At 36.8% G+C, this 21,746-nt stretch overlaps 1 protein-coding gene across 5 annotated transcripts in view; it reads left to right on the top strand.

The window, feature by feature from the left end:
- The window catches only part of veph1 (ventricular zone expressed PH domain-containing 1), a 149,277-nt gene that overhangs the window by 12,331 nt on the left and 115,200 nt on the right, over nt 1-21,746 (top strand). For 3 of the 5 annotated variants that reach the window (XM_048168269.1, XM_048168272.1, XM_048168273.1), the window contains exons 2-3: nt 14,591-14,918; nt 20,597-20,812. In XM_048168269.1, coding sequence (XP_048024226.1) covers nt 14,781-14,918; nt 20,597-20,812 — 354 coding nt within the window. In that variant the 5' untranslated portion in view covers nt 14,591-14,780. Of the gene's footprint in view, nt 1-9,948; nt 10,384-14,590; nt 14,919-20,596; nt 20,813-21,746 lie in introns of those variants that run through there. The other 2 variants (XM_048168271.1, XM_048168270.1) reach the window with 2 other exon arrangements.

The raw sequence follows: 21,746 nt of genomic DNA, 5'->3' as shown, positions 1-21,746 counted from the left end.
TGGTTCAACTTTAATGTTATGAAGTGATGAGAATACTTTTTGTGTGTGAAATTCTTTTAGTTTGTGGCATTAATCGCATACTTTAGCCTTAGCTAAGTGTTGCATGATTTAAAGTGTTTCTCGCATGTTTGGTACTTTGTGGTAGCCTGGATGCCAGCCGAACTTAGCCCCGCCCACAACATTTTGAGGTCGGGGAGTTCGGTCTGGACTCGATCCGTAGAGGAGTAATTATGCCCGAACAGAAACTGTTCGGACCAATCACATTGTCAGGGCGATGATTGACAGATTATCACCAGAAACGTAATCAGCCACGTCATCAAAGAGCGCTTGGGGAGTTTGATTGACAAGCGATCTAACCAATCAGAACGCCGCATCTGCCATTTTGTCCGACAAAGCAGTCAGGAGTTAGAAGATTAACCTCGGTGGAGTTAAACTTGAAAAATTGTGCATATTGACGTCTTTCCGCGTTTGAAACAACATTCATTCTCATGTTCATTCATGTTTATTTGATGCTATAAATGGACTAGTAGGAAGAGATGATCGGTTCACGAGCCTCTTGAGCTGAGGCGCTACAGCAATCTGTCACGATCATGGTCACAACACATTAAAGAGCCACAAAACGTTTTTTATTGTTTGAATTTTTTTAATAACTACACAGTTTGAAAGCTGGGACTTTGTTTAATATCATAAGTAACCTGCTCTGTCTCGTCTGTCGATGTGTTGTCAGTTTCCTCTCCGCGATGTATTTTCCACTCTGTGTGGCGTGACAGCGCCACGGCTTGTCGGACAAAGCAACAGTAACTAAGGGGGGCGGGTCTTTGCGAAAGGTCAATTAGTTTACAACAATGATGGCTGTTGAAGAACTGAGATGTGTAGAGTCTGCCATCACATCCGTTATAGAAGATATCGACAGCGCATTAATTTTAAAAAAGGAACAGAGGACCGCGATCAAGGCATTTGTCGATGGGAAAGATGTCTTTGCCGTCCTTCCTACGGGATTCTGCAAAAGTTTGATTTATCAGCTGGCCCCGATGGTCGCTAAGAAGAGTTCTGTTGACAACTATGCGTCGCTCAACATACGTCACTTACTCTGTAGCTCTGATTGGTTGTAGGTCTATCCAATTGAGGTCTTTCCTGGATCGGTTGAAATAAGCCCCCATAATCAAAGCCCAATGGAGCAGTATCAGACTCATATTCGAACTAGAATTTAGTATGACCACGTCAGGCTAACTTTGTGGTATATTTAAATGTGTTTCTGGGAGTAAATTAAAGTGTAAAGCATGCCATTTCCTGTTGCCAGCAGGTGGCACTATGAGTATTTGAATATCGGCACGTAGATGTCTTCAGACCAGGACTTTTATCAAATGTGTGAAGTTTTGGACAGATTGGACATTGTATGCCTGACTTACAACAGCTTCCTCTTTCATGGCGAAACATCAAACTTTGTCAGGCCGCCACGGACAAAAAATGCTCAATGAGAAACCTTGTGTTGCATTAATATACTGTGTTCGTTTGTTTGCCTGCACAAAATATGCATAATCAATGAGGTGCATATTGAATTTGGTCTTTTAATATCACTGTCTTACTACATTAGATCTTATTACAAACCTGGTAAAAATGACTGGCGGGCAATGGAGGAAAGCCTTGAGGGGAAGCGTTCCCCTCAGGGCGTGACGTCACGTGACCTCACACCATTGGTGCTCGGGCCATAAATAATGACTTTTTTCAGTATCTCTTCTCTAACATCAGTCTAGTATGCAGTTGACGCAGTGAACCCACTGCAGCTCTTCCGTGTTTATGTCCGAATGCCAGCTATATAAAAAAAAAATTGAAATACAAATTTCAATGGTCCTAAAACAGATATTATTATAAATTTTCTTTATAAAAAACTATTTCTAATTTTTCCTTTCTTATTTTTTGTGAGTTAGGATAAAAGTTAGGATACTTGTCTTAAATCCCCAAATGTAAGATGTTTTATGGATATATTGGGTACAACTTAAAGGGTTAGTTCACCCAAAAATGAAAATTCTGTCATCTTCGGAACACAAATTAAGATATTTTTTTTGAAATCCAATGGATCCGTGAGGCCTTCATAGGGAGCGATGACATTTCCTCTCTCAAGATCCATTCATGTACTAAAAACATATCTAAATCAGTTCATGTGAGTACAGTGGTTCAATATTAATATTATAAAGCGACGAGAATATTTTTGGTGCGCCAAAAAAAAAAAAGTAACGACTTATATAGTGATGGCCGATTTCAAAACAATGCTTCAGGAAGCTTTGGAGCATTGTGAATCAGTGTGTCGACTCAGCAGTTCGGAGCGCCAAAGTCACGTGATTTCAGCAGTTGGGCGGTTTGACACGCGATCCGAATCATGATTCGACACAAAAGATTCATAACGCTCCAAAGCTTAATGAAGCATTGTTTTGAAATCAGCCATCACTAAATAAGTCATTATTTTGTTTTTTTGACGCACCAAAAATTTTCTCGTCGCTTTATAATATTAATATTGAACCACTGTACTCACATGAACTGATTTAAATATGTTTTTAGTACATTCATGGATCTTGAGAGAGGAAATGTCATTGTTATGGAGGCCTCACGGAGCCATCGGATTTCAACTAAAATATCTTAATTTGTGTTCTGAAGATTAATGAAGGACTTACGGGTGTGGAACAGCATGAGGGTGAGTAATAAATGACAGAATTTTCATTTTTGGATGAACTAACCCTTTAAGCAGTTCAGATGACCTCGGCTACAGTTCTGCTCCAAATATCTGACCTTGAGGGATGTAATTTCAAGGACGTCTATCTGGCGGGCTGCATTGTTTTGATTGTGATGGTGAAGGAATGTATGAATGGGCACTTTGCTCCCACCCTCATCCCTGCCACACAAAGCCTCTCTTTGACCGTGAGCCTGGAGGGAAACCCACTCCCACCCTGTCTGGGACAGCATACACAAGCCATGTGTTGTGAACAGAGAAGGCTGTGGAGAGAAGGGCGGGATGGAGAGAGACCGGGTGAACAGGTATAGGGATGATCATAAGGATGTTCTTCTATCTGCTCTTGGCTGCCTGAGAGTCTCCATATGGGGACTGAGATCAACAGGTGCCCATTACCACAGCGCAGGAGGAGGAGGGCAAGAATACAAAAGACTCAATGTTAGACTCTGTCAGTCTCTCCCCCCAAAGAAAAGACTGGTTACATTTAGTTAGTCATCTTTATAAAGGTCAAACTCCCAAGCAATCCATGGTCGTTAACATGACATGCTCTGCCTTTCTACATTCTCAGAGCTAAAGGTGTTTTTCCTCTGGCTATACTGAATGGTTACTAACTTACTGGGGAGTTGCTAGGAAATATTAGGGTGTTGTGGGTGGTTTTTAGGACCGGTTACACCATCTTTGTGTGAGTTGCAACTTAGCCTACTTGTGACATTAAGTTACAACTTCTGCACTATGAAATGTGTATTTCTTCATTCTACCATTACCTGAGATTAGGGCTGTCAAGCGATTAATTGCGATTAATCGCATACAAAATAAAAGTTTGAGTTTGCCTAATATATGTGGGTGGACTGTGTGTAATTATTATGTATATATAAATACAAACACATTCATGTATATATTTGAGAAATATTTACAAGTATATGTATTTATATATATATTTATATAATTTATATTATATATAAATAAAAATATTTTGTACATAAATAAAATTTTTCTCTTAAATATATACATTAATTTGTGTGTTTTTATATATACATACACACAGTACACCCACATATATTATGCAAACTCAAACTTTTATTTTGTATGCGATTAATTGCGATTAATCGTTTGACAGCCCTAGCTGAGACGTACCTCTATACATATAAAATAAATACTTACAGATATGTCAGATATGTCTGTGATTGGCTACAATGATCAGCACTTCAAAAACATGTTGTAAATAGTCATTAATGATGGTCTTCACCGAGCGCTTACACAGATACACACGGGAATGTTTGAAAGCAGGTGTCTATTGGCGGACCGGTCCATACAGCCAATCACAGATGTATCTGTTGAGCGCGTGAACACAAAGGCCAATCAGAGGTGTTTACGAATCTGTTCAACAGCACTCAAAGTGTCACATTTTTAAAATTTCAGTACCGACTTGGTATCATGGTCGGTATTTTTTACAACACTAGCTGGTCAGAATGTGTAACTCCTGTTGTGGAAGCGCAACTAAACCCAGTGAATTCACAACATTTTATTACAATAGTGTTATCATATATATATATATATATATATATATATATATATATATATATATATATATATATATATATATATATATATATATATATATATGACAGTCTCAGTAGTTATTAATGCTGTGCATTGCTGTTTGAGCTGCGCACACTGAAGGTAATGATCACCGTATAATGAAGCGCTTTACTGCAGTGTTAATTCAAGTGTTAACTCAACCAAATGCATTCTATATGAGATTAATCATATATATACACTGCCCTCCAAAAGTTTGGAAACGCCCTAGAAAAGTGGGGTTTTGGACAATATTGTCATGAATCCTTTTTAATTTGTGATAATTTTGCACTGATAAGGGACAACACAAACTTAAATTTAAAACTTAAATTTTTGATTTATCAAAATATCCACCATTAGCAGGTATCTGACCTAAACTGGGTTCTAATTGGTTCATTGTATTCTAAACTTAATTGGCAATCACTTGTTGAAGCTATTAAGGTGTGCTGACCCAAAAATCTTTTATAAACCTGTGCCAAGTTACTTTCTCGCATCTGAAAGTGTCTCAGCTGAAGGAAATAATCCATTATTTATTGGCTTTAATATGAGCATTTGATGAGCATTTATCAGCCGATACTGTTATGGTGGCCAATATTTTGTGCATCCCTAAAGTAAATGTAAGAGTAACTTTTATATTGGTCGTAATATTTCACGATGAACCCTTTCCTGACTGAAGCAACTTGATTATGCATATTATTATTTTTTTTTTAGAAAAATCACATCTCTCAGTAATCATTGTATTGCATTGCATATGTTTTGCTCTCCACAATGAAAACTACAGAGCTTTGATCATAATAGTATTTAAATCTTACTAAGACATATTATTGGGAGAAACAGGGCCAGATTTACTAACAGCTTGCTCCAGCGCAAACCCTGTTTTGCCATTAAAAAACTACTGTCAGGATTTACTAAAGACAGGCAATGCAAAATTAGCGCTGAAAAGGCATGGACATGGGAGGAGAATATTTAAATGAATCATGCAAGGTGATTTACTATAGTTTGAACTAGTCAATTTACATTTGCACTGCTATTGGTTGATTGTGTTGTTCATTATGGAAATGATCTGGCTGCGTCTGTGTTCTTTCATTTGTGCGTCGGTAGATCCTCAAGTATGAGCTCCATATTCTCCTATATCATAATATATGAGCCATAGAAGGTTGATGCATCAAATATTATACACATGCAAATTTTTTATAATTTTTTAATTTGTTTAATAAACTTCCATTCCATAAAAAAAAAATATATATATATATATATATATATATATATATATATATATATATATATATATAATTTATTTATTATTTTAAATGTCAGGTTTTACAGGGTTAATAAAGTCAACTTTTAAATATCAGTTATGCATCATCAGTTTGAACAGCCATGTGTGAAGACATTTTGATTTTCCTTCTAGTGCATGCATGTGTGAATTGAAGCGTGTTTTTAAACACCGCATTCCTGAGATTGCTGAGCTGTAACCTGGAGATTAATTGTAACTGGGTGATTGTTTAAGAGACCAGACCCAATGACCTGCTTTGTGTCCAACACAGACAGAGATATCTGGATACAAATTAAGGTGTCATCATATGTTTGTGCTTTGCTTTTTTTTTTTTTTTAAATGGTTTTTGCTTTTACAGAAAAACCCACTCAAATTTTCATGCAAAGAACAATGACCATAAAGATTGATAACTATAATGATAACTACATTAGTGTCCACACACACACACACACGAAACACATGATAATGTTCTGTTTATTTTAAGTGTATGCTGCAGTTATGTTTTATTCTGCTTTAAATGCTAAAGCTTTATAAGGTAAAGTGAATTCTGATTGACTGTCAGTGTTGTACCAAACATCAACTGGAAAAAAAATAATTCTTATTGCATTTATACCACCATAAAACATTTTTGTTGTTGTTGTTGAACGAGACAAATTAAATTGCTGCATAAACAATTGCATGATGCATTTTCTCTGCTTTGAATAGAGGCTTGCAGCCTGTTTTGCTAGCCCAGATAAAGTCATTGGGATAGTACCCAGCAAACAGGGAATGTTCTCAGAACTTTGAATAATGTTTTGCCAAGATTCTCTTTTAAAATTTGACAAAAATGAAAAAAGAATGCTCCAGAAATGTTTCAAAGAAGCCTCCATTCTTTCAAATCTGGAATCTACTAATGTTCTCAGAACATAAGCACAAAAATATTATCGTTCTTGGAATTTTTTTTTCCTGAACGTCTTTTTCCTGAAACTTTTCAACTTTTATGCATTTTGGCCATTCATTTATACAACAATGGTGTTTTGGGGGACTGAAAATGCAAGCTTTTGAAAAGACACCGTTATAAATATATTCAAGATACTGTTACGTCTCTGTATAAACTACAAAAATGCAAATTTGTGAAAACTGTGACATCATATATATGTTATATGTTCATGCATATATATATATATCTATATGCATGAAGTGTTTCTTTACAAAGTGACTTCGCCAACTACTGACCTGTAGGGATGTACATCTCCATAACTGAGGCTGATGTGATATGCATCTCGATGCATAGCCAACGATACGATACATTTAAGATACATATGAAGCAGCTACCGATGCGATGCAGTATGATTCACCCCATTACGATGCAGTGCGATCCGATTTTGATTCGATTCAACACAATACGATTCAATGCAATACGATGCAATGGAAAAAATATGATGCTATGCAATTCATCATGTAAGGCTCTACACTTTTTATTTTTTCTCAAATTATGTTTTTTTTTTTTTTTTGACCAAATTACTGTTCAAATTAAAACATGGATGAAAAATTTTGTGATTATTCCTTCAAAAATAAAGTCTTAATAATTATAGTTTTATTATTATTAGTAGTAGTAGTATTACATTAAGACACACATTTTACTGTACAATAGTAATATAATAGTAGTACATAGTACTACAATAGTAATAGGGCTATATTTCTGTTACAAGTTAAACCGAACTTTTATTTTGACAGGTTGCTGTGATCTTGACGTTTCTGTGAGTATATGATATGACAATAATTTTTCTCAAATTAAATGATAAAATGCTCATGAAGTGACTCTCAGAGCAGCTCTGGAGATGAAGTTTGTGTTCATGTCGTCATATTATGAAGTCACTGGAAAAAACACTGCGAGCGTCACGCGTGCTACAGTGTAGCAATGTATAAACGTATTTGTTTTTTTGTTTTTGTTTTTAATGAATGGATTCTGTGATTATGTCTGTGTATTCTGCATTGCGGAAATCATAGGGCCCTAAATATGGTACAGATAGTTTGCTTTTATTTCTTTGGTTCAGACAGACAGCAAATCATAAATGAACTTGAGTGCCTTCTGACTTCTAACACATGGTCCTTTCTCAACAGGCCTTTGCCATGTTAATCTATAGTCTGTGTATATTCAGGTCAATCTATATTCAGGACACTCCTCGGTCTCTGTAGTGTTGTGATACATCATATTCACGTAGCAGCAGTGGTGATGAGAGTATTGGTCACAAATTATTGGTCACTTTCTAAAAGTATTGCGTATCTACTAATAATTTTATATAAATAAATCATTTCTTTCCGATGCAAATATGTTAGAAACGATGCATTGCTATACAAATGCCAACTTGTATCTGATGCACTTTTAAATCAATGGATCTCATCGCTTACTTTTATGCCAATGCGAATCGGTGAATCTTAACATCCCTACTGGCCTGGCAGCATAACAGAACTTTTTTGGTCATTTTCATGCTCAAAAAATGCAAAGGAAAAAGGTTTCCATTTTTAGTACATTGTTGTTGCGTAAACGTACCATTAGTTGGATGTTCATCTGTTTTTTTTGTTTTGTTTTTTTACATTTGAATACAAACCTGATTCCAAAAAAGATGGGACACTGTACAAATTGTGAATAAAAAAGGAATGCAATAATTTACAAATCTTATAAACTTATATTTTATTCACAATAGAATATAGATAACATATCAAATGTTGAAAGTGAGACATTTTGAAATGTCATGCCAAATATTGGCTCATTTTGGATTTCATGAGAGCTACACATTCCAAAAAAGTTGGGACAGGTAGCAATAAGAGGCCGGAAAAGTGAAATGTACATATAAGGAACAGCTGGAGGACCAATTTGCAACTTATTAGGTCAATTGGCAACATGATTGGGTATAAAAAGAGCCTCTCAGAGTGGCAGTGTCTTTTGGAAGTCAAGATGGGCAGAGGATCACCAATCCCCCCAATGCTGTGGCGAAAAATAGTGGAGCAATATCAGAAAGGAGTTTCTCAGAGAAAAACTGCAAAGAGTTTGAAGTTATCATCATCTACAGTGCATAATATTAATATCATCCAAAGAGTCAGAGAATCTGGAACAATCTCTGTGCGTAAGGGTCAAGGCCGGAAAACCATACTGGATGCCCGTGATCTTTGGGCCGTTAGACGGCACTGCATCACATACAGGAATGCTACTGTAATGGAAATCACAACATGGGCTCAGGAATGCTTCCAGAAAACATTGTCGGTAAACACAATCCACCGTGCCATTCGCCGTTACCGGCTAAAACTCTATAGGTCAAAAAAGAAGCCATATCTAAACATGATCCAGAAGCGCAGGCGTTTTCTCTGGGCCGAGGCTCATTTAAAATGGACTGTGGCAAAGTGGAAAACTGTTCTGTGGTCAGACGTATCAAAATTTGAAGTTCTTTTTAGAAAACTGGGACGCCATGTCATCCGGACAAAAGAGGACAAGGACAACCCAAGTTGTTATCAGCGCTCAGATCAGAAGCCTGCATCTCTGATGGTATGGGGTTGCATGAGTGCGTGTGGCATGGGCACCTTACACATCTGGAAAGGCACCATCAATGCTGAAAGGTATATCCAAGTTCTAGAACAACATATGCTCCCATCCAGACGTCGTCTCTTTTAGGGAAGACCTTGCATTTTCCAACATGACAATGCCAGACCACATACTGCATCAGTTACAACATCATGGCTGCGTAGAGAAGGATCCGGGTACTGAAATGGCCAGCCTGCAGTCCAGATCTTTCACCCATAGAAAACATTTGGCACTTCATAAAGAGGAAGATGCAACAAAGAAGACCTAAGACAGTTGAGCAACTAGAAGCCTGTATTAGACAAGAATGGGATGACATTCCTATTCTTAAAATTAAGCAACTTGTCTCCTCAGTCCCCAGACGTTTGCAGACTGTTATAAAAAGAAGAGGGGATGCCACACAGTGGTAAACATGGCCTTGTCCCAACTTTTTTGAGATGTGTTGATGCCATGAAATTTAAAATCAACTTATTTTCCCTTTAAAATGATACATTTTCTCAGTTTAAACATTTGAAATGTCATCTATGTTGTATTCTGAATAAAATATTGAAATTTCAAACCTCCACATCATTGCATTCTGTTTTTATTCACAGTTTGTACAGTGTCCCAACTTTTTTGGAATCAGGTTTGTATTCTCTGAACATTCTAAAATGTTCGTATAATGTTTGCAGAATGATCAAATGAAATGTTCCCTTACAGTTTATATAACAAAGAAAAAGGATTTTGAAACATTTTAAACTTTTTTTTTTTTAACTTAATGGGAAAGTTAGCAAAACATTCTTCAAACATATTTTTGTTAGCTGGGTATTTATGTGTTAGTTGTTTGGGTCTGTGAGCGTTCTTGCTGTGGTATCCTAGCAATGCTCAGATCTGGAATGCGAGGACAGGGTGTGAAGTGCAGCTGTGCTGTCGTCTCTTCAATGACTGTCTCATACCATTGGCTGTCTGCCCTATAGTGCCTTCTGATTGGCAGGACCTATGATCCGTTTGGATCACTGACTGATGATAGAACAAACAAGAGGCCCAAATCAGGGAACATTTCTTTATAAAGTTTTATTTTCATTGCCAGACTTTTGTCCATTGCTTGTCAGTATTCACTGAAAATGGAATCTCTGGCAGAAGAATATTCTGGATCTTGCTGTTTCTTACTGGAGATAGCAATTTAGGAAAGTTGGTTTTGTAACTACTCAGAATAACTTACAGTATAACGGAGATTATCTGACTGATTATAATGACCGATCAAACTACTTGGTAAGTAAAATAGATTACTTCAGACATGACCAAACTCGTTCTTTCTTTCAGTGATCCTTGTCTGCATGTTTAAAGGTTTGTGACTAAAAGTGTGACATTTTACACTCTGTAATGAATGATGGAGTTATGCAGGTAGGTTTAACACATCACAGATTAACAGAGTTTTAGCTTCACTCCACATGAATTCCGAAGGCAACACTGGAAGAATTGTTTTCTGAAAAAAAGAAAAAAATCACTAACAGGAAGCCTGACAGCCTGGAATTCCATCCAGGTTCACTTTAGAGGCATGTAGCCTTTTTTTACTCATGCTGAATATCTTAAAGGAATAGTAAAAATTAAAATCCTGGCCTTATTTATTCATTTAAATGTCATTGCAAACCTGTATGCTGTTTTTTCCCTGTGGAAAACAAAAGGAGAAATTTCAAGGTTGCTGTCACGGGGCCATATGGAGAATCCAGAAACAAAGGTTATTAATGACACCGGTGGCCATTAAGTGAACTGAAGCCAGCTACTTATTGCTAATTCTCTCACACACACTCTGTACTGAAGTGAGCGAGCATCATACAAAACAGCAACGTAACATACAAGAGACTGAGTGTGGTTCACCGGCATCATCATAACAATAACTAGCTTGCCTTTTGAAAATTACTTATCAGTTTACATAGCATACATACAGACTGCTACATACTACCAGATTGTACCAATGCTAATTTTACAGTTGTTTACTATTGCCCAACACTGTTATGTTGCACTGTTGTATGTTTTCCATGTCATATGTTGTACCACAGCTGAGAAACAAGCGTAAGGACTTGCCATTATCATGCATATCTGACTAATAGTATAAGAGAAAGGGAAATTAATTGAATGTTGCGAAGCAAGGTAGCTTGCAATTCGTCAATGATAATAAGGTAATGTTAGCTAAAACTACCCAGCTAAAACCATAATATGGCACTATACAGTCCCTTCCACAATTATTGGCACCCTTAGTAATTATGAGCAAAAGCAGCTGTGAAAATAAATCTGCATTGTTTATCCTTTTGATCATTCAAAAAATTCACAAAATTATAACCTTTCATTAAAGGAAAATAATTGAAAGTGGGGGGAAACTTACATTATGAAATAAATGTTTTTCTCCAAAACACGTTGGCCACAATTATTGGCACCCTTTTATTCAAAACTTTTTGCAACCTCCTTTTGCCAAGATAACAGCTCTGAGTCTTCACCTATAATGCCTGATGAGTTTGGAGAACACCTGACAAGAGATCAGAGACCATTTCTTCATGCAGAATCTCTCCAGATCTTTCAGATTCCAGCTCCATGCTGGTGCTTCTTCTCTTCAGTTCACTTCACTCATTTTCTTTAGGGTTCAGGTTAGAGGACTGAGATGGTCATGGCAGAAGCTTCATTTTGTGCTCAGTGACACATTTTTGTGTTGGATTCGATGTTTGTTTTGGATCATTTTCCTGATGGAAGATCCAACCATGACCCATTATTGGATTTCTAGCAGAAGCGGTCAGGTTTAGATTTTTTATCTGTTGGTATTTGATAGAATCCATGATACCATGTATCTGAACAAGATGTCCAGGACCTCCAGCAGAAAAATAGGCCCACAACATTAAAGATCCAGCAGTATATTGAACCGTGGGCATGGGGTACTTTTTATCCATGTGTGCACCAAACCCATCTGGTGGGTTTGCTGCCAAAAAGCTCTTTTTTTAGTTTCATCTGACCATAGAAGCCGGTCCCGTTTGAAGTTCCAGTCTTATCTGACAACTGAATATGCTGGAGATTGCTTCTGGATGAGAGCAGAGGATTTTTCTTGAAACCCTCCCGAACATCTTGTGGGGATGTAGGTGCTGTTTGATAATTCTTTTTAGGCTTTCTGAGACTCAAGACTCAACTAATCTCTGCAATTCTCCAGCTGTGATCCTTGGAGAGTCTTTGTCCACTCAAACTTTCCTCCTCACTTCACATTAGGACAGTTTAGACACACGTCCTCTTCCAGGCAGATTTGTAACATGTTTAGTTGATTGGAACTTCTTAATTATTGCCCTGATAGTGGAAATCCAGAAATTTATAAAAAAGCAAAATGAGACCTTCCCTGACTTCCTACTAGCTGCAACTACTAGCTGGCAAAGTCACAGCACAGTGCAGCAGGAGTCAGATTTCACTTGTAGACCTCATGTAGCCCTGCCTCTTTTCAGTGCTGTCTTCTGGTTTGTATTTCCACAGCATGAAGGTAAGATCTTACAGATTTATAAATGAACCATTCTTTTTAAAGGGTTAGTTCACCCAAAAATGAAAATTCTGTCATTTATTACCCACCCTCATGCCGTTCCACACCCGTAAGACCTTCATTCATCTTCAGAACACAAATTAAGATATTTTTGATAAAATCTGATGGCTCAGTGAGGCCTTCAGTGACAGCAAGATGATTAACACTTTCAGATGCCCAGAAAGGTATTAAAAACATATTTAAAACAGTTCATGTGAGTACAGTGGTTCAACCTTATTATAAAGTGATGAGAACACTTTTTGTGTGCCAAAAAACAAAATAACGACTTTTCAACAATATCTAGTGATGGCTGATTTCAAAACACTACTTCGAAGCTTTACGAATCTTTTGTTTCAAATCAGTAGTTCGGATCGCGTATCAAACTGCCAGAGTCACGTGAACTATTGAAATTCCGAAACACTTATGACGTAACGAAAGCCTTGTTTACTGAAATCATGTGACTTTGGCAATCTGAACCACTGATTCGAATGTTTATTCGGTAACACTTTATTTTAGGGTCTTTTAACTAGTTGATTATTAGCTTGCATATTACTAGAATATTGGCTATTTATTAGTACTTACTTATTAAGCATATATTCATGCCTTATTCTGCATGACCTTATTCTACATTCTTAATCCTACCCTATACCTAAACTTAACAACTACCTTACTAACTATTACTAAGCAGTAAATTATGAGTTTATTGAGGGAAAAGTCATAGTTAATAGTTTATATGTGTTCCCTATACTAAAGTGTTACCGTTTATTTGAATGTTTTCACTGATTAAGCATGTAGAATAAGGTCATGCAGAATAAGATATTACTATGTGCTTAATAAGAATTATTAATCAGCCAGTATTCTAGTAATATGCATGTTAATAAACAACTAGTTAAAAGACCCTAAATAAAGTGTTACCTACAATGCTCATGATAACTTTCGTTAACTCTACAATAAATAAATCCACTTCACTAGCTGATTACTCTTCGACAGTGATGCCATAGAAATATACAGAGCTACAGCAAAAATGGAAGTTCAAACACAAAATTTAAAAGAGGGCTGCACGCTTGTTTCTTTGGTGCATAAGGTCTATTACTTGACAAGAGTAAGGAAAGATGACAGCTCGATGTTGGAGGATTTGGTGTGTAACAGATCCTGAGTGTCATTGACAAATATCTTGTAAAATGTGTGGTCAGTACCGACACTCCCTATACACCAGTGGTTCTCAAACTTTATTGTTCACGCCCCCCTTTAAACCTTTAAAAAATGCTTTTCTATGGTGAGATACTTCTGTCAGGCTTGTTCAGACAAGTCAGTGTTCGGAAGAAGAATTATTAAGTGGAATTGCCGTTTAGTGCCGCTTTATAAATGCAGAGCACCTACTGCTATTCACACTTTCTATTTTTTTCCTTCTGCTAATCTCCCGCGGCCCACACTTTTAGAACCAAATGCTATACACAGAATACGCTTGATCACGGATGCGAAAGTGAAAAGCGATTTCAATTTCCGGCATTTTGATAGCGGCAGCCTGATGCCCGAAAAATGATATAGAATTATATAGCCTACAATAAGATAAATAGTAATAGACACACTCAAGCAATATCACTCACAGTCGTGCTGTTGTTCTGAATATTGGCACGGCTGTGATTACCTGCGGCCTACTGGTGAATCACTGTTGTGCTGATATAGAGTAGCAGCAGTCTTGCTTGTGTGATGTTGGTTTTGTGCTGCAGTTCAATAAATTATAAAATTGATAATGAAAATAAATGTCTTCCTTTTCAGACAAAAAAAAAAAAAAGTTTGTATATAATTGACTTTCATTAAAAATGTATAAAGATCAGTGAAGTTTAAATGAAATGGTGTATTTTTCTGTTCTCTCTCATTCCCTCTTCTCCTTCTTGTCTCCTTTTTTCCCTTAATTTATCTTCCTCGTAGTTGTCTCCTCTCCTTAAATCATTTTTCCTCTCTCAAACTTTCCCTTTCTCTGTTCTGTGTCTCAGGTTGTTGGTGTTGGTCTGATGCATATGTACTGGGCGCTTCCCCTGCCACTTTCAAGAGCATGTCAAGTCATTGTGATAACACAGGGCAGCAGGGGCAGCGTGCTCAAGCTTGAGCCTGTCCCAGAATGCACCAGCTGTTCCGTCTAGTGTTGGGACAGAGAGACCTGTCCCGTGCAGGAGATCTCTTCTCTCTGGATGACAGCGAGATTGAAGACTGTCTTTCGCAAGCCCTGGAGGAAATCAAAGTCATATCCTGTTCTCCAGTGAGTGTACACTGACCTCAAAATAGCAGATGCATGACAACCTTCTTAAATTAATTTTTAATCATTTTTTCCCCCGAGGTCCACGTAGAATGTTGCTCATGTTTTTTTGTACCAAACATTTCAATATTTCTAGTTAGTTCATAATTTAGTTATGTGATAACTGTCAATTTAGTTTACATTATTTTGTTACAGATTCCTGATGTGCCACTCACACAGTTTTCCATTAAATTATATATAAGGACATTATATGAATACTACTGAAGAAACATAAAGTAAACAGGATGGAGAATGAAAAAGACATTCATTTAGAAGACAAAAAGAAAGAGAAAAAATTACTTCCAAAGCCAATATAAACCATCTGGTACACCTGGAATGAAATTATTGAAAAAGTTCCTTCAAGAGATGTTTAGTTAAACTATAATAAATAAATTTGTTGTCATTGTGATATGACAATTAAAGCCTGGAACACACCAAGCCGACAGTCGGCCGTCGGGCAGTTTTTGTTCATCGGCCGAGTCGACTAAGTTTTCTCAGTGTGTTCTGCATCGTCGGCTGAAGTTGGTCCTCGTCAGATTTTTTCGGCCAATTTGACATCGTCGGTCAGTCAGGCCATCTGATCATTCTGATTGGCTGTTCAGCTACTGCCACCTGCTGGTATGGAAAGGCATTTTCATCATTTCATACGTAGGCGCAGAATGGACGTGCTACTTGGCCATAGGGTGTCGAGTGTCGGTTTGGCAGTGGTGTATAAAGTACTCGAAAACCATACTTGAGTAAAAGTATAGATATCTTACCAGAAAATGACTTTAGTAGAAGTTAAAGTCACTGTTTAGAATGTTACTTGAGTAAAAGTTTTAAAGTATGTGATATTTTTTGTACTCAAGTACGAAAAGTATTTTTTTTTTTTTTATATTAAACGTACTTAAGTATTGAAAGTAAAAGTACAAGTAAATGTGAAATACAAAAGGAGCAAAAAAATATTATTAAAAATTGTTCTATACACAATTTGAGCAGTAAGATTGTGTTCAGTTTTAACTCTTTCTTACATTTTGTTTCTTTGAATTAAAAAATGGCTAAATGTTTATTGTAATTTTTAAATATAAAAAATACTAATATATTAATCATACATTGATCGTTCATGTTAATTCATAGTGCATTATAACTAATGTAAGAGACAACTTTAAAATGTTAAAATGTAAATGTTGAAATCAAAAATGAACAGTAATTTTATTAACCTTATGTTACAAATGGACTCTTATTGTAGTGTTACCATTTCATATAAATCCAAACAGTTATGCTTAAAAATTACCATCTTTACACACAAAGGCATAGCATGGGTCTATTATATGTATATTTTCACACATTATTTGCCTCTATTTTAGAAAACGTGATGATTATCTAATGAAAATATGTGTTACAGTGCTGATAAGAAAAGAACTTAAATCAAATACATTTCTGATTTGTTATCTTTCTGTCGCTGCATGATGAGAATACAGTTTAATTATGCAACTTCGCTGGATAATGAATGCATAACAGCGAACAAATGGATATAAACTAATGCAAATGAATGGTAACAATCGTGACATTAAACATTTGGTGTTTTTGTCACATTGTTTTAATCTAATAATGATGTCAAAACACCAAATTCTACTGTGATGTACACTTACACTAGTGTTGTCAAAAGTGCCAACTTCGGTACCAAGTTGGTACTGAAATGTAAAATATTCCCCTCTACCATTTTGAGGGGTTCTTAAATACCTCTGATTGGCCATTATGTTCACACACTCAACAGATATGTCTGTGATTCGCTACAACGATCAATGCTTTAAAAACATGTTGTAAATAGACAACTTTGACGCTCTTTGATCCCTAATATATCTGCTGATAGACAGATCTGCCGATAGATAACTGCTTTCAAACGTTCCCGTGTGTATCTATGTAAGTGCTGAAGAGCTTCACAGATGTCTATTTACTGTACAACATGTTTTTGAACCGTTGATCATTGTAGCCAATCACAGACATATCTGTTGAGCACGTGAACATAATGGCCAATCAGAGGTGTTTACGAATCTACAATACCAGCATTTCTCCCTTAGAAAACCAGGGGGAAATGCTGGTATCGTCACATTTTTAAAATTTCAGTACCGACTTGGTACCGAAGTTGGTACTTTTGATAACACCAACTTACACAATTGTACATTTACAGTTAATTTAATTAATCCAAAATTAACACTTGGCAAGTGTTTGTAATTTTACTATTGTTCTGTAAAATAAAGTACTAGTATTATTAAATACTAAATATTTCTTTATCTGTTTTTATCTTTTATCATTTAAATGATGATGATACTACTGCTACTACTACTACCACTATTTCTAATTATTATTATTGTATAATCATACTGAATGGGGGAAAAAACACGTTTTCTTTTCTCTTTGTCCTTAGCCGATCACATGCCTGGCTGATGTTATGCTGTTAAAGTGAAGTTAGAGAGCATATGGCATGTCTTGGTTGATCACTGACCCTGTCAGCACTGCATATTTGAATAATTTGAATAAGGTGACCCCTCATTTCCTCATTTAGTGTATTTTAAAATTAAATAAGTGAACTTCTAAAGGAATTTTGGTGTCACTGAGTGTGCTAAAGCCAGTTCTTCTTGCCTCGTTGGGCTTCTTTGTTCTGGCTGGCTTTTGTAAACAGATTTGGGCTCAACCAGCGTCTCAGGGGTAGCCTTCTCTCGTTCTCTCTTCGTCTCATTCTCTCTTCTCATGTATTTCTCTCTCCAGGGCCTACACTGTCCTCCTTTTCACAGTCACTTGCATAACATTATCATTCCAAACACGCCACTCTACAAAGATGAAAATATTTTCTACCAAACTTTCTTGCTTAATGATACCTCATGTTTTCAGATATCTAAATGAAGCTGTTTACATGCAAATACTGTATAGCACACAATTAGAATACAAACTGTAACTTAAAGGTGCCCTAGAATCAAAAATTGAATTTATCTTGGCATAGTTGAATAACAAGAGTTCAGTACATGGAAATGACATGCAGTGAGTTTCAAACTCCATTGCTTCCTCCTTCTTATGTAAATCTCATTTGTTTAAAGTCGGCATGAAATCAAAATTGACAATTCTTATTTTTTTTTTTTTTTTTGAATATTGTAGTATTTATTATCAATAATTTATCCGTGAACTTCATTATTTTTTTAAAATTCATGTGCCCTCATAATCTTTAATCAAAATCATTAACCACCCATCCCCCTTCAAAACGACTCATCGTCTCTTCCTGTCACATGCTATGGTGCAAGGGTGGAGCTATCAGGATTTGCAGTGACGTATGGGGTAAATGCTGTGCTTCACTTTATAGAGATTAATGCATTAACCACCGCTGATGCCAGTCATTGGGGTGTACAGTAAACATGGAAAGGAACCTGCGACACGCTCAGTCAGTCAGGCTGCGTGTCCACTGGAGCAGAGCAAGCAACCAGAGCATTTTTAGATTCATTCTTATGGAAGTTGAGCGTCACTTAATTTATGCGCGGCTCAACTTCCATAGGAATGAACCAAAAACACTCGCTCTTTTAACCACTTGCTCCGCGCCAACGGACACGCACCATCAGTCAGTCAGTCAGACTCTCTCGCTGTTTAGTGCCGTTAACCGTCCTCGTCATCCTCAATACAGCTCTTACAGTAACGTGAGTGCTCGGAGTGAGTAATTCATATCTGCCTCCATTTTGTTAGCAACGCCCAACTTCCAATCAATTCCCGAAGGACGAAATCAAGTCCCGCCCTCTCTTTTCAGATGCCGTGTCACTTGGATAGACGTCACAGTACAGAAGAAAAGACAATCACAACTTCCGTTTCATGCCGACTTTAAAAGACCTCCGAAGAACAGGCGAATCTCAACATAACACCGACTGTTACGTAACAGTCGGGATCATTAATATGTACACCCCCAATATTTGCATATGCCAGTCCATGTTCAAGGCATTACACAAGGGCAGGCAATATTAACATCTGGATCTGCACAGCTGAATCATCAGACTAGGTAAGCAAGCAAGAACAATAGCGAAAAATGGCAGATGGAGCAATAATAACTGACATGATCCATGATATCATGATATTTTTAGTGATATTTGTAAACTGTCTTTCTAAATGTTTCGTTAGCATGTTGCTAATGTACTGTTAAATGTGGTTAAAGTTACCATCGTTTATTACTTTATTCGCGGAGACAAGAGCCGCCGCTATTTTCATTTTTAAACACTTGCAGTCTGTATAATTCAAAAACACAACTTCATTTTTTATAAATCTCTCCAACAGTGTGTAATGTTAGCTTTAGCCACGGAGCACCATCAAACTTATTCAGAATCAAATGTAAACATCCAAATAAATACTATATTCACATGATCCGATCCATACATGCAGCATGCATGACGAACATCTTGTAAAGATCCATTTTAGGGTTATATTAGCTGTGTGAACTTTGTTTATGCGATGTATATAGAGTCGAGAGCTCGGGGGGCAGGGAGCGTGAGATTTAAAGGGGCCGCGCGCTGAATCGGTGCATAGTTAATGATGCCCCAAAATAGGCAGTTAAAAAAATTAATTTAAAAAATCTATGGGGAATTTTGAGCTGAAACTTCACAGACACATTCAGGGGACACCTTAGACTTATATTACATTTTGTGAAAGAACGTTCTAGGGCACCTTTAATAGTCAATGCATGAATGTCAATCAAACCATAATGTTTTAAATTTTACAAAACCAAATAAGTGTCAGCAAGGGGTTGCAAAAAGGCGTAAATAAAAGTGCTGGATCTATTTGCTAGCAGCTTTCTTTAATCAAAATAAACTCAAAATTACTCTTCTTCAGGCAACAAAAGTCTGGGAACAAACACACGGATAAACATGGCTAAAAATATGCTAGGGACTAAACTAAATGATTAGCAAGACACAGGTGTGACGCATAAGGGCAAATCAAAAACCATGGCAACAAAAGAGCATGAACAAAGGCTGTGTCTGAAATTGCACCCTATACCCTTGAATATATTTGAGGGTATAGCCATTTGTAGTGGTGTCCAAAACCATAGTGGACATTATTGAGTGTACTCTTTCAATCCCACAATGCACCACAATAACGAGTGTGCAACAGATGCACACTCAACGGTTAGAGAATACCCACAATGTTCTTTGAGAGTCGCTCGCTGAATGAATTCCCGCGTCTGACCAGAGGATGGCGTCTGCAGCTGAATCATCCATCCATCCATTTTCCAAACTGCTGGTCCAGTATGGCTACAGCGTAATATCATATAGGTATAAATTTCATGACAGAGTTTAAGATTAATCTTTTCATCTGGAGCTGCCAGTTTGCTTGCAAAGGTTCAAATAATTATTAAACAGCAAGAACAAACTATGCAAAACGGCAGCCCTTCCGGCACACTCAGTGTCTGAATTTGCTCCGAATTCGCCTACCCTAAACCTAACCGATAGTGTTAACAAAAGTAAACGTGAGATAAAAGCACATTTAGTGAAGCAACCATGCCATTTTATCTTGCTTCTACAAGTCTTTGAGCTTATTGTGACTCATATTTCACAGACTTCATATGCATCTGCAAATTTGTATGTAACAGAGCTTTAAATGCACACTCTTTCATTCAGTTATGTGATTTGTTGCAGGACTATCTGACCAATGACAATGACCAGGCGGTGGTGGAGATCTGCATCACACGCATCACTACAGCGATCAGGGAGACAGGCTCGATTGAGAGGCACGGAGCAGCTCTTGTGTCATTATGGGAGTCTTGTCTCGAACATAACCTCCAGCCGCAGGGCAAAGATGAAGACACACCTCATGCCAAGATCGCCTCCGACATCACCAGCTGCATCTTGCAGGTGGGAGCAACGCTAAAGTACACTAATGATTTCTGTACATTTATGAACATCCAGTAACATTAATAGAATGTTCATTCAAAGTTATCTAGTCTTTAATAATGTTCTAAAAACCTTAGCATAAAAACTTGTCTATACTTTTTTTTCTGAAAAATTTTAGTTGGATGTTTGTCTAACATTTTTAAATGTTACTACTAGTTTCAGAATGTTCAGAGAACATTCAAAAGTAACATTCCCATAATGTTTGCAAAATGATAAAATGGAATTTTCCCTTAATGTTTGCTTAACCAAGAAAAAACATTTTTAAAACATTCAAAACATCCGAACGTATTGAACGTTCAGATAACTTTCAGAAATAATGTTTTCATTACTTAATGTGAATGTTAGCCCAAAGATAAAAAATGTGTATCATTTCATTTGCTTACAAATTATTTATAGGGAGGTTAATTTACCGTGTTTTACACACTTGTACTTGTACTGGTCTGTTATTGTAGGGACATCGACTTTCATTTTCACGCACCTAAACATGATGTGGAACAACACAAACTCTGATTGGTTGCTTGACATGTCAGTCAAATGTCCTTTTGGGCGGTCCTTAGCCAACGAAAGCTGTGATAGAGTTCAAACCTTCTGCCATCAGTTTGAAGGTCTGGCTACGCGAGACTAGCTGCTAATAAGCAGCTAGTTAATAGTGAGAATTTGACCCGAAACTGAAAGTGTTATTGAAATCACTTTTAAATGCACGCTCACTTTTTACTTCCGTTTTTGAATTTGCGTTGACGCTAATTGTGATCACAGTGGAACCTTCTCACAGACTGCGATGACTTGTTTCCACAATTATATATATATATATATAATATATGTGTAATATAAGTCTAAGGTGTCCCCTGAATGTGTCTGTGAAGTTGCAGCTCAAAATACCCCATAGATTTTTTTT

This window comes from Megalobrama amblycephala, linkage group LG19 (assembly GCF_018812025.1).
Source record: "Megalobrama amblycephala isolate DHTTF-2021 linkage group LG19, ASM1881202v1, whole genome shotgun sequence".
NCBI classification, from domain to species: Eukaryota; Metazoa; Chordata; class Actinopteri; order Cypriniformes; family Xenocyprididae; genus Megalobrama; species Megalobrama amblycephala.
This window is presented reverse-complemented; position numbering and strand designations above follow the sequence as displayed.